Raw genomic sequence first — 13723 nt, 5'->3', positions numbered from 1 at the left:
TCTGATAGTGCAGCACTCCCTCAGTACTGTCCCTCTGACAGTGCAGCACTCCCTCAGCACTGACCCTCCAACAGTGCGGCACTCCCTCAGTACTGTCCCTCTGACAGTGCAGCACTCCCTCAGTACTGTCCCTCTGACAGTGCGGCTCTCCCTCAGCACTGACCCTCCGACAGTGCTGCACTCCCTCAGCACTGACCCTCTGACAGTGCAGCACTCCCTCAGCACTGACCCTATGACAGTGCGGCTCTCCCTCAGCACTGACCCTCCGACAGTGCTGCACTCCCTCAGCACTGACCCTATGACAGTGCGGCACTCCCTCAGCACTGACCCTCTGACAGTGCAGCACTCCCTCAGTACTGTCCCTCTGACAGTGCAGCACTCCCTCAGTACTGTCCCTCTGACAGTGCGGCACTCCCTCAGCACTGACCCTCCAACAGTGCGGCACTCCCTCAGTACTGACCCTCTGACAGTGCAGCACTCCCTCAGTACTGTCCCTCTGACAGTGCGGCACTCCCTCAGTACTGTCCCTCTGACAGTGCGGCACTCCCTCAGCACTGACCCTCCAACAGTGCGGCACTCCCTCAGTACTGTCCCTCTGACAGTGCAGCACTCCCTCAGTACTGTCCCTCTGACAGTGCGGCTCTCCCTCAGCACTGACCCTCCGACAGTGCTGCACTCCCTCAGCACTGACCCTATGACAGTGCAGCACTCCCTCAGCACTGACCCTATGACAGTGCAGCACTCCCTCAGCACTGACCCTCCGACAGTGCGGCTCTCCCTCAGCACTGACCCTCTGACAGTGCGGCCCTCCCTCAGCACTGCACTGGAACATCAACCCAAATGTGGCCCTGGGTCTCCAGTATGGGACATGACTATCCTACTCAGGGGAAGTTTGGTCCATTGCGATACCTTTGGAGTGGCAGAAACATCTAAAGAATGGTCTGGGTATTGTCCCACTGAGACGCTTGATGTACAGACCATCTGGAACGTTACCAACAGCTTTGAAACCAGGAAGTTTGAATATAAACCAAAGAAGTCACTTTACAGGAAGAGATGTAACATGCAGCATTTCATCTTCATCATTTACAAATCGCTTCTCAAATGTAGCGTGTGAACCCCTCCTTTTCAGAACGAGTGGAGGCTGTTTTCCCTGTCTGATGTTTTCCGTTTCGGACTGAATCTGTCCAGCAAGGAGATCTGTGTGGCGTAGGCTATCCCACTGCTCTCTGTCGACAAGTTCCGTTTATGCCTTGTCTTGAAGGGGTTTTCTCTCTTGGGCCACTGCCGTCTCCAACACTTCCTCAGCTCGGCCAGAACCTAACAGGGCAAGACAGAGGTAAGACGCATCTCCATAACGTGGGCTCCCTGTGCTGGAGATCTGAACCACGGTCAGAGATGGCTGCAGAAACTCAACAGGTCCGGTAGCATCTGCGGCGAAAGCAGGTACTGCAGATGCTGGAGATCAGAGTCTAGCTTAGGGCCGTGCTGGGAAAGCACAGCAGGTCAGGCAGCATACGAGGCGCAGGAGAATCGACCTTTCTGGCAAAAACCCTTCATCAAGAAGGTCTCCTGCCCAAAATGACGATTTTCCTGCTCCTCGGATGCTGCCTGACCTGCTGTGCTTTTCCAGCACCGCTCTAATCCCGGCAGCATCTGCGGAGATTCGCAGAGCTGTATAACACGGAAACAGACCCTTCGGCCCAACTCATCCATGCTGACCAGATATCCTAAATTAATCTAGTCTCATTTGCCAGCACCAGACCCATATCCCTCCAAACCCTTCCTATTCATATACCCATCCAAATGCCTCTTAAATGTTGCAATTGTACCAGCCTCCACCACTTCCTCTGGCAGCTCATTCCATACACGTACCACCCTCTGTATGAAAAAGCTGCCCTTTAGGTCTCTTTTGTATCTTTCCCCTCTCATTCTAAACCTATGCCCTCTAGTTCTGGACTCCCCCACCCCAGGGAAAAGACTTCGCCTATTTACCCTATCCATGCCCCTCATGATTTTATAAACCTCTATAAGGTCACCCCTCAGCCTCCGACGGTCCAGAGAAAACAGCCCCAGCCTGTTCAGCCAAGCCCTCCAACCCTGGCAACATCCTTGCAAATCTTTTCTGAACCCTTTCAAGTTTCACGACATCTTTCTGATAGGAGTGAGACGAGAATTGCACGCAATAGTGCAGAAGCTTACTATCATCCATCCCACTGCCCACCTCAGCGTTGTTCTCTCTCTCTGGGCTCCATCTCCCTCTGTCTGCTCACTCCACCCTCCTCCCTACCACTCCTTAACCTACTGCCTTCAGCAGAGTTAACATTTTGAGAGAGCAAATTACTCGGATGCTGGAATCTACACTGGAATCAAAAAATGCTGGAAATCTCAACAGATCAGGCAGCACCCGCGCAGACAGAGTGAGCCAATGTCTTCAGTCTAGATGAGCATTTTGCAGTCACGTCTTGAGTTCAGTGGCCCTTCCTCAGAGCTGATAGTTGCTAGGAAAAGGTGGGAGAGCAGCTGGAGGTTAAGGTGTGCTGGGTTGGCAGCAGTGAGCAGACAGGCAAAGGTGGAGCCCAGAGCGAGAGAGAATGACAGTGAGACAGACAAAGGGATGGATGAGAGTAAGCCCAAGGAGAAAGCAAAGGGGCAGATATTGGGGACCCCCATTAGTGAGAGAAAATGGATTGGCTGTGCTGAAAGCAGGTAAGACAAAAGTGAGGACTGCAGATGCTGGACTTCAGAGTCAAGCGAGTGGCGCTGGAAAAGCACAGCTGGTCAGGCAGCATCCGAGGAGCAGGAGAATCGACGTTTCGGGCATCGTTGAAGGGTTTTTGCCCGAAACGTCGATTCTCCTGCGCCTCGGATGCTGCCTGACCTGCTGTGCTTTTCCAGCGCCACACTGATCCTGATTGTACTGAAAGCAATCTATGTCATGTCACATGGTGGGGGGGGGGGACGAAAGGGCATAGAGAAAGGTGTTCACATTTGAAAAGTATCGATAGTGAATCCTGAAGGCTGCAGGGTCCTCGTGGGGAAATTGAGATGCTGTTCTTCCAGCTAGTGCTGAGATTCACTGGAGCACAGCAGCAAGCCTGAGACAGAGATGTTGGCCAGGGAACAGGCCGGGATGTTAAAGTGGTGGGCAATTGGAAACTGCTGAGTTTTCTGGGACAGAACTTTTTTTTTTGCAAGCAGAACATTTTCATCCCTTCTTTCTGTCTCGAGACTGAGCTATGAACGAATTGGTTAAACCACCTAAACAGCCAGTCATTTCCAACAATGACTTTGTTCCAGTCTTGTTGATTTATTTTTGTGCTTTGTTTGAGAAAGGTTGCACATGTGGAAGCACGCAACCAAAAAAAAAATACAATTGCAGAGAGAATTAAATTGCCCAGGGGACAGGCAGAAGTCTGTATTGTACTTTGTCCTGATTTATGTCATAACAAACTCAACTTGACATTGAAAGTGTCCATGTCTTCCGTTGAACAGCGGTGCAGAACTTATTCCTGTGATCAACAAGCTTCCCGTAAACACCCCTTGCTGCACAGAAAGCAGTGAACAACAAACTGGCCAACAATCACGATTACAACAAAGGCTCAGAATTATTTACAATTTGGGCCAGGCTTTACGAGGTAGAAGTTGGAGGATAAAGGAATGCAGTGAGTGGAAAGATGAAAAAAAAGCTTGAATTCTTCACACTTGGGGAAATTGAGCACAGCATCACAGCTAGAGGCACGTCAGCCCATTGACACTCTACTGGCTGTGTACCACAGCTCATAATTAGATCAAAAAGGAATGACTTCACCAGAAGCTAGATTATACAACGCTGCGTAATGCACAGCTTAGTTCAGAAACCTTACCCTAACCCTAACCCTAACCCTAACCCTAACCCTAACCCTATCGCTGCGTAATGCACAGCTTAGTTCAGAAACCTTACCCTAACCCTAACCCTAACCCTAACCCTAACCCTAACCCTAACCCTAACCCTATCCCTAACCCTATCGCATAATGCACAATTTAGGTCAGAAACCTTACCCTAACCCTAACCCTATCGCAGGCCAGAAACCTTACCCGAACCCTAACCCTAACCCTAACCCTAACCCTGACCCTAACCCTAACCCTAACCCTAACCCGATTGCATCTTAGGTCAGAAACCTTACACTAACACTAACCCTAATCCGAACCCTAACCCTAACCCTAACCCTACCCTAACCATAACCCTAATCCTAACCCTAACCTTAACCCTAAAATGCACAATTTAGGTCAGAAACCTTACCCTAACCCTAACCCTAACCCTATCACAGGCCAGAAACCTTACCCGAACCCTAACCCTAACCCTAACCCTGACCCTAACCCTAACCCTAACCCTAACCCGATTGCATCTTAGGTCAGAAACCTTACACTAACCCTAACCCTAATCTGAACCCTAACCCTAAACCGAAACCCTAATCTTAACCCTAACCCTAACCATAACCTTAACCCCAACCATAACCCTAACCCTAACCCTAACCCTACCCTAACCATAACCCTAATCCTAACCCTAACCTTAACCCTATAATGCACAGTTTAGGTCAGAAACCTTACCCTAACCCTAACCCTAATCCTAACCCTAACCCTATAATGCACAGTTTAGGTCAGAAACCTTACCCTAACCCTAACCCTAATCCTAACCCTAACCCTATAATGCACAGTTTAGGTCAGAAACCTTACCCTAACCCTAACCCTAATCCTAACCCTAACCCTATAATGCACAGTTTAGGTCAGAAACCTTACCCTAACCCTAACCCTAACTCTAACCCTAACCTTAACCCTAACCCTACCCTAACCATAACCCTAATCCTAATCCTAACCCTAACCCTAACCCGAACCCTATAATGCACAGCTTAGGTCAGAAACCTTACCCTAACCCTAACCCTAACCTTAACCCGATCCCTACCCTAACCCTAACCGTAATCCTAACCCTATAATGCACAGTTTAGGTCAGAAACCTTACCCTAACCCTAACCCTAACCGTAATCCTAACCCTATAATGCACAGTTTAGGTCAGAAACCTTACCCTAACCCTAACCCTAACCTTAACCCGATCCCTACCCTAACCCTAACCGTAATCCTAACCCTATAATGCACAGTTTAGGTCAGAAACCTTACCCTAACCCTAACCCTAACCGTAATCCTAACCCTATAATGCACAGTTTAGGTCAGAAACCTTACCCTAACCCTAACCCTAACCTTAACCCGATCCCTACCCTAACCCTAACCGTAATCCTAACCCTATAATGCACAGTTTAGGTCAGAAACCTTACCCTAACCCTAACCCTAACCGTAATCCTAACCCTATAATGCACAGCTTAGGTCAGAAACCTTACCCTAACCCTAACCCTAACCCTAACCCTAACCCTATAATGCACAGTTTAAATCAGAAACCTAATCCTAACCCTAAACCTAACTCTAACCCTAACCCTAACCCAAACCTAACCCCAACTCTAACCCTAACCCTAACCTTAACCCGATCCCTACCCTAACCCTAACCCTAACCCTAACCCAAATCCTAAACCATTCCCTAACCCTAACCATGACCCTGACTGCAAACCCAATCTTGACCCAAACTCCAACTCTAACGCGACCCTAACCCAAACCCTGACCTTAACCTTAACCCTAATGCTGATCCTAATCCTAACAAGGACTTTGACTCCAACCCTGACCTTAACACTAACACTAACCTTAACCCTGATCCTGACCCTGACCATCAACCTAACCCTGACCCTAACCTTAACCCTGACACTGACCCTAACCCGAACCCTAACCCTGATCCTAACCCTGACCCTAACCCTAACCCTAATCCTAACCCTGATCCTGACCCTGATCCTAACCCTGACCCTAACCATAACCCTGACCCTGACCCTAACCTTAACCCTGACCCTGAGCCGAACCCTTACCTTAACCCTGATCCTGACCCTGACCCTAACCCTAACCTTAACACTACCCTGACCCTAACCCTGACCCTAACCATAACCCTGACCCTGACCCTAACCCTGACTCTAACCCTGAACCTAATCCTAACTCTGAACCTGATCCTGACCCTAACTCTAACCCTAACCCTGATTCTGACCCGAACCCTAACCCTGATCCTGACCCTAACCCTAATCCTGACCCTGATCCTGACCCTGATCCTGACCCTAACCCTAACCCTGACCCTGATCCTGACCCTAACCCTGACCCAGAACCTGACACTAAGCGTGACCCTCATCCTGACCCTAACCCTAACCCTAACCCTGACTCTGATCCTGACCCTGATCCTGACCCTAACCCTAACCCTGACCCTAACCTTAAACCTGACCCTAACCTAACCCTGACCCGAACCCTAACCCTGATCCTGACCCTAACCTTGACCCTAACCCTGACCCTAACCCTGATCCTGACCCCGACCCTAAACCTAATCCTAACTCTAACCCTGACTCTGACCCTAACTATAACCCTAACCCTTATCCTGACCCTAACTATAACCCTAACCCTGGCACTAAACCGAACCCTGACCCTAACTCTAACCCTGATGCTGACCCTAACCCTAACCATGACACCGATCCTAAATATAACGCTAACCCTAACCCTGACCCTAACCCTAACCCTGATCCTGACCCTAAACCTAACCCTGAACCTGACCCTAACTATAACCCTAACCCTGACCCTAACCAACCCCTAATCCTAACCCTAACCCTAACCCTGATCCTGACCCTAAATATAACTCCAACCCTGAACCTAACCTTAACCCTGACCCTTACCCTGACCCTGACCCTAACCCTGATCCTGACCCTGACCCAAACCCTAACCCTGACTCTAACCCTGAACCTAATCCAAACCCTAACCCTGAACCTAATGCAAACCCTAACCCTGACCCTAATCCTGACTCTAACCCTGAACCTAATCCTAACCCTGACCCTGATCCTAACCCTAAACCTAATTCTAGCCCTAATCCTGACCCTAACCCTAACCCTGACCCTAACCCAAATCGTAACCCTGACACTGACCCTAACCATAACCCTGACTCTGACCCTAATCATAACCCTAACCCTGACCTTGACCCTGACATTAGCCCAGATCCTAACTCTGATCATAACTCTAATTCTAACTCTGACCTTAACTCTAAAACTGACCGCGACCCAAATCCTAACCCTGACCCTAACCCTGATCCTAACCTGAACCTAATCCTAACCCTGATCCTGACCCTAACCCTAACCCTAAACCTGACCCTAACCCTAACCCTGACCCTGATCCTGATCTTAACCCTAACCCTGACCCAGAACCTGACCCTAACCGGGACCCTGATCGTGATCCTAACCCTAACCCTAACCCTGACTCTGAACCTGACCCTGATCCTGACCCTAACCCTATCCCTGACCCTAACCCTAACCCTGATCCTAAACCTGACCCTAACCTAACCCTGACCCTAACCCTAACTCTGGTCCTGACCCTAACCCTGATCCTGAACCTAAACCTAACCCTGACCCTGATCCTGACCCTGACCCTAACCCTGACCCTCCACTGACCCTAACCCTGACCCTGACCCTAACTCTGACCCTGACCCTGACCTGAACCCTCACCCTAACCCTGATCCTGATCCTAACCCTAACCCTAATGCTGGCCCTAACCCTGACCTTGAACATGACCCTAACCTAATCGAAAACCTGATCCTGATCCTAACCCTAACCCAAACCCCAACCCTAAACCTAAGTCCTAACAATAACTCTGACTGTAAACCTAAACCTGACCTAAACCCTAACACTGACCTTGACCCTCACCATACTATTAACCCTAACCATAACTCTGACCCTAATCATAACCTTGACCTAAGCTCCAAAGCTGGCCCTAACCCTAACCCTGACCCTAACCCTATCCTTAAACCTATCCTGACACTAACCCTGACATGAACTCTAACCCTAACCCTCACCCTAAAATAACCTTAATTTTCTCTCTGACCCTAACTCTGACCCCCACCCCAACCCTGACCCTAACCATGAACCTAATCCTAACCCTAACCTTCGCCCAAACTCTAACCCTAAACCAAACCCTAACCCAACTCTAACCCTGACCCTAGTGCTAACCCTGACCCCAACCTGAACCCTAATCCAGACCCTAACTGTGACCCTAATCATGACCCTAATCCAGATCCTAACCTTGCCCTCAACCCTGACCCTAATCATGACCCTAATCCAGCCCCTAACCCTGTCCCCAACTCTGATCCTAATCACGATCCAGATCTTAATGCTGACCCTGACCCCAACCCTGACCCCTGACCCTGACCCCAACCCTGACCACAACCCTGACCTTAACCCTTAACCTAACCCTATCCTGAACCTGACCCTAACCCTAATGCTGTCAATATCTGAATCCTATCCCTGACCTTAACTCTAACCCTACTCTTGGCCCTAACCTGAAGCTGAAAAATGATCTTAACCCTAAACATGACTCTAACCCTAATACTGACATTGACCCAAACCCTGACCCTCACCTTAAAACTGGCCCTGACATTAACCCTGATCCTAGCCCTGACCCTAACCCTAACTCTAACTCTGAACCTAGCCCTAACCCCGACCCCAACCCTGAATCTAACCCAGATCCTAACCCTGATCATAACTCTAATTCTAATTCTAACTCTGACCTTAACTCTAAACCTGACCCTGACCCAAACCCTAACCCTGACTCTAACCCTGAACCTAATCCTAAACCAGACCCTGACCATGACCCTAAACCTAGCACTAACCCTAAACCAAACCCTAATCCTAACACTGACCTGACCTGAACACTAACCCTAATCCTACCCTAATCCTAACCCCCAACCCTAAACCTAAGTCTGACTCTAAACCTAAACCTGACCCTAACCCTGACACTGATCTTAATATTAATCCTAACTATGACTCTGACCTTAACCTTAACCTTAACGCTGAAACTGACCCTAATCCTAACCCTGACCTAAACTCCAAAGCTGGTCCTAACCCTAACTCTGACCCTAATCCTATCCTTAAATCTACCCTGACCCTAACCCTGACCTAAACTCCAAAGCTGGTCCTAACCCTAACCCGGACCCTAACCCTATCCTTAAACCTATCCTGACCCTAACCCTGACATAAACTCTAACACTAATCCTAACCCTAACCATAACCTAAATTCTAAACCCAACCCTAACTCCAATCCTAACCCTAAACCTAAGCCTAAACCAAAACCTAACCCTAAATCAAACCCTAACCCGAACCTTAATCCTATCTCTGATCCTAACTCTGACTCTCACCCCAACCCTGACCATAACCCTGACCCTAACCCAAATCCTAACCCAACTCTAACCCTGACCCTAGCGCTAACCTTGACCCTAACCCTGACCCTAATCATAACCCTAATCCTGACCCTAAACCTGACCCCAACCGTGACCCTAATCATAGACAATAGACAATAGGTGCAGGAGTAGGCCATTCTGCCCTTTGAGCCTGCACCGCCATTCAATATGATCATGGCTGATCATCCTTAATCAGTATCCTGTTCCTGCCTTATCTCCATAACCCTTGATTCCACTATCTTTGAGAGCTCTATCCAACTCTTTATTAATTGAATCCAGAGACTGGGCCTCCACTGCCCTCTGGGGCAGAGCATTCCACACAGCCACCACTCTTTGGGTGAAGAAGTTTCTCCTCATCTCTGTCCTAAATGGTCTACCCCGTATTTTTAAGTTGTGTCCTCTGGTTCGGCACTCCCCCATCAACGGAAATATGTTCCCTCCTGCCAGAGTGTCCAGTCCTTTCATAATCTTATATGTCTCAATCAGATCCCCTCTCAGTCTTCTAAACTCAAGGGTATACAAGCCCAGTCGCTTCAGTCTTTCAGTGTAAGGTAATCCTGCCATTCCAGGAATTGACCTCGTGAACCTACGCTGCACTCCCTCAATAGCCAGAATGTCTTTCCTCAAATTTGGAGACCAGAACTGCACACAGTACTCCAGGTGTGGTCTCACCAGGGCCCTGTACAGCTGCAGAAGCACCTCTTTGCTTCTATACTCAATCCCTCTTGTTATGAAGGCCAACATGCTATTAGCCTTCTTCACTACCTGCTGTGCCTGCATGCTTACCTTCATTGACTGGTGTACAAGAACACCCAGATCTCTTTGTACTGCCCCTTTACCTAAATTGATTCCATTGAGGTAGTAATCTGCCTTCCTGTTCTTGCCACTAAAGTGAATAACCATACATTTATCCACATTAAACTGCATCTGCCATTCATCTGACCACTCACCTAACCTGTCCAGGATACCCTGTAATCTCCTAACATCCTCCTCACATTTCACCCTGCCACCCAGCTTTGTATCATCAGCAAATTTGCTAATGTTATTACTAATACCATCTTCTATATCATTAATATATATTGTAAAAAGCTGCGGTCCCAGCACTGATCCCTGCGGTACCCCACTGGTCACTGCCTGCCATTCCGAAATGGAGCCGTTTATCACTACTCTTTGTTTCCTATCAGCCAACCAATTTTCAATCCGATCTAATACTTTGCCCCCAATACCATGCACCCTAAGTTTGCTCACTAACCTCCTATGTGGGACTTCGTCAAAAGCTTTCTGAAAGTCCAGCTACACTACATCTACTGGATCTCCCTCGTCCATCTTCAGAGTTACATCCTCAAAAAATTCAAGAAGATTAGTCAAGCATGATTTCCCCTTCATAAGTCCATGCTGACTCTGACCTGTCCTGTTACGACTATCCAGATTTGTCATAATTTCATCCTTTATAATAGACTCCAGCATCTTTCCCACCACTGAGGTCAGACTAACTGGTCTATAATTTCCTGCTTTCTCTCTCCCACCTTTCTTAAAAAGTGGTACAACATTAGCCACCCTCCAATCCGCAGGAACTGATCCTGAATCTATCAAACACTGGAAAATAATCACCGACGCATCCACGATTTCTCGAGCCACTTCCTTCAGTATCCTGGGATGTAGACCATCAGGCCCCAGAGACTTATCAACCTTCAGACCTGACAGTCTCTCCAACACCAAATCCTGGCAAATATAAATTCCCTTAAGTTCAGGTCCTTCAGCCACTGTTACCTCAGGGAGATTGCTTGTGTCTTCCCCAGTGAACACAGATCTGAAGTACCCTTTTATTTTTCTGCCATTTCTTTGTTCCCCGTAATACATTCCACTTCCCTCCAAGGGCCCAAGGGTTCCTTCCATATCCACCACAAATTCACCTGCACCTCCACACACATCAGTTACTGCATCCGCTGCATCCGATGTGGCCTCCTCTATATTGGGGAGACAGGCCGCCTACTTGCGGAATGTTTCAGAGAACACCTCTGGGACACCCGCACCAACCAACCCAACCACCCCGTGGCTGAACACTTCAACTCCCCCTCCCACTCCGCCAAGGACATGCAGGTCCTTGGCCTCCTCCATCGCCAGACCCTGACCACACGACGCCTGGAGGAAGAACGACTCATCTTCCGCCTAGGAACCCTCCAACCACACGGGATGAACTCAGATTTCTCCAGTTTCCTCATTTCCCCTCCCCCCACTTTATCTCAGTCCCAACCCTCGAACTCAGCACCACCTTCCTAACCTGCAATCTTCTTCCCAACCTCTCCGCCCCCACCCCCACTCCGGCCTATCACCCTCACCTTGACCTCCTTCCACCTATCGCATTTCCAACGCCCCTCCCCCAAGTCCCTCCTCCCTACCTTTTATCTTAGCCTGCTCGGCACACCTTCCTCATTCCTGAAGAAGGGCTTATGCCCGAAACGTCGATTCTCCTGCTCCTTGGATGCTGCCTGACCTGCTGCGCTTTTCCAGCAACACATTTTTAAGCTCTGATCTCCAGCATCTGCAGTCCTCACTTTCTCCACAGAATAACTGATACAAGGACTGAGTTACAGACTGGAATCTAACTGAGGGGTTCAGAGTGTTTTATATTCAGAATAACACATACAGGGACTGAGTTGCAGACAGGAATCGAACCGAGGGTTCAGAGTGTTTTATATTCAGAATAACACATACAGGGACTGAGTTACAGACTGGAATCGTATCGAGGGTTCAGTGTGGGTTGTACATAGAATAACAGATACCCTAGAGTGAGTTACAGAGTGGAATCTAACTGAGGGATTCAGAGGGGTTTATATAATGAATAACAGATTCAGGGAGTGAATTACAGACTGGAATCTAACTGAGGGGTTCAAAGTGTTTTATATATAGAATAACAGATACTGGGAGTGAGTTACAAACTGGAATCGAATCAAGGATTCGGGGGGGGGTTGTACATAGGTACCCTAGACTGAGTTACAGACTGGAATCTAATCGAGAGGTTCAGAGTGTTTTATACATAGAATAACCGATACCCTAGAGTGAGTTACAGTTTGGAATCTAATAATGGGGTTCAGAGTGCTTTATGTATAGAATTGCAGATACCCTAGAGTGAGTTACAGACAGGAATTGAATTGAGGGGTTCAGCATGGGTTATATCTTGAATAACAGAGACCCTGGGATGAGTTATAGTCTGAAATCAAATAGAGGGGTTCAGGGTGGGTTGTACATAGAATAACAGATACCCTAGAATGAATTACAGACTGGAATCTAATCAAGTGGTTCAGAAGGGTTTATATAATGAATAACAGATACCCTAGAGTGTGTTACAGACTGGAATCTAATCAAGGGATTCAGTGTTGTATATACAGGATAACAGAAACAGGGAGTGAGTTACAGACTGAAATCTGATCAAGGAGTTCAGAGTGATTTATGTACAGAATAATAGATACAGGGAGTGTGTTACAGACTGGAATATAATCAAGGGTTTCAGTGTTTTATATACAGAATAGCAGATGCAGGGAATGAGTTGCAGACTGGAATCTGATCAAGGTTTTCAGAGTGTTTTATATACAGAATAACAAATACCTTAGAGTGAGTTACAGACTGGAATGTAATCAAGGGATTCAGAATGTTTTATACACAGAATACCAGATACCCTAGAGCGAGTTACAGACTGGAATCTAATCGGGGGTTCAGGTTGGTTTATATATAGAATAACAGACACCCTGGAGTGAGTTATCGTCTGGAATTGAATCATGGGTTTCAGGGCGGGTTGTGTATAGAACAATAGATACCTGGGAGTGAGTTACAGGCTGGAATCTAATTAAAATGCTTGAGATGTTTATTTACAAAGTTTGTGGTATTAACTAGAGACTGTTTTAATTAAAGTTTTTAGAAACCATTTTCCTCTGCTTCCTCCTGAAGCCACTGTGGGTGAATTTTGATAGAGTCCGAGGGAAAATTCCAAACATTTCCACACCCCTTGATTGTTTCCATCTCTGATACTGTCATCAAGCAGTAAATCATTCCTTACCTCTCCATTCAAGAAACAGTATAGTAAAGCCACAATAAAGCCCTGTATAAAACAGAAAAATTTAGAAACCATCAGTTAAAAGTGTGCAATTTGATTAGTTTTCAATATTAATAAGGTGCATCTATTACCAGTAACAGTGAACTCCTTGGAGAATAAGCAGCACATTGTCATAGTGACAGTGAGGTGGGTGATCCGAAGGGAGATTACAACTTTGGGCAATGCTTTGAATGTAGAGTATGGAGTAAGGAAGTTGCTGGAACTCCCTCCTTAAGGGCATTGTGGGTCAACCTACAGTCCAGCACTTCGAGAAGGCAGCTCACCCCCCCACACTCTTGAGGGGC

The 13723-nt window shown here is 47.7% G+C and overlaps 1 protein-coding gene across 1 annotated transcript in view; it reads right to left on the bottom strand.

Moving 5' to 3' along the window:
- Positions 1 to 483: 483 nt before the first annotated feature.
- Positions 484 to 13723, bottom strand: part of LOC140480271 (vasoactive intestinal polypeptide receptor 1-like) — a 93016-nt gene continuing 79776 nt past the window's right edge. Inside the window, exons 12-13 of the mRNA XM_072574981.1 lie at positions 13383 to 13424; positions 484 to 1317 (exon numbers count right to left, since the gene is read on the bottom strand). Of these exons, the coding sequence (XP_072431082.1) occupies positions 1126 to 1317; positions 13383 to 13424 (234 nt within the window). The 3' untranslated portion in view covers positions 484 to 1125. The remainder of the gene's footprint in view (positions 1318 to 13382; positions 13425 to 13723) is intronic.

This window comes from Chiloscyllium punctatum, chromosome 8, assembly GCF_047496795.1.
Source record: "Chiloscyllium punctatum isolate Juve2018m chromosome 8, sChiPun1.3, whole genome shotgun sequence".
NCBI classification, from domain to species: Eukaryota; Metazoa; Chordata; class Chondrichthyes; order Orectolobiformes; family Hemiscylliidae; genus Chiloscyllium; species Chiloscyllium punctatum.
The sequence above is the reverse complement of the archived record's forward strand: the minus strand, read 5'-3'. Positions and strand labels throughout refer to the sequence as shown.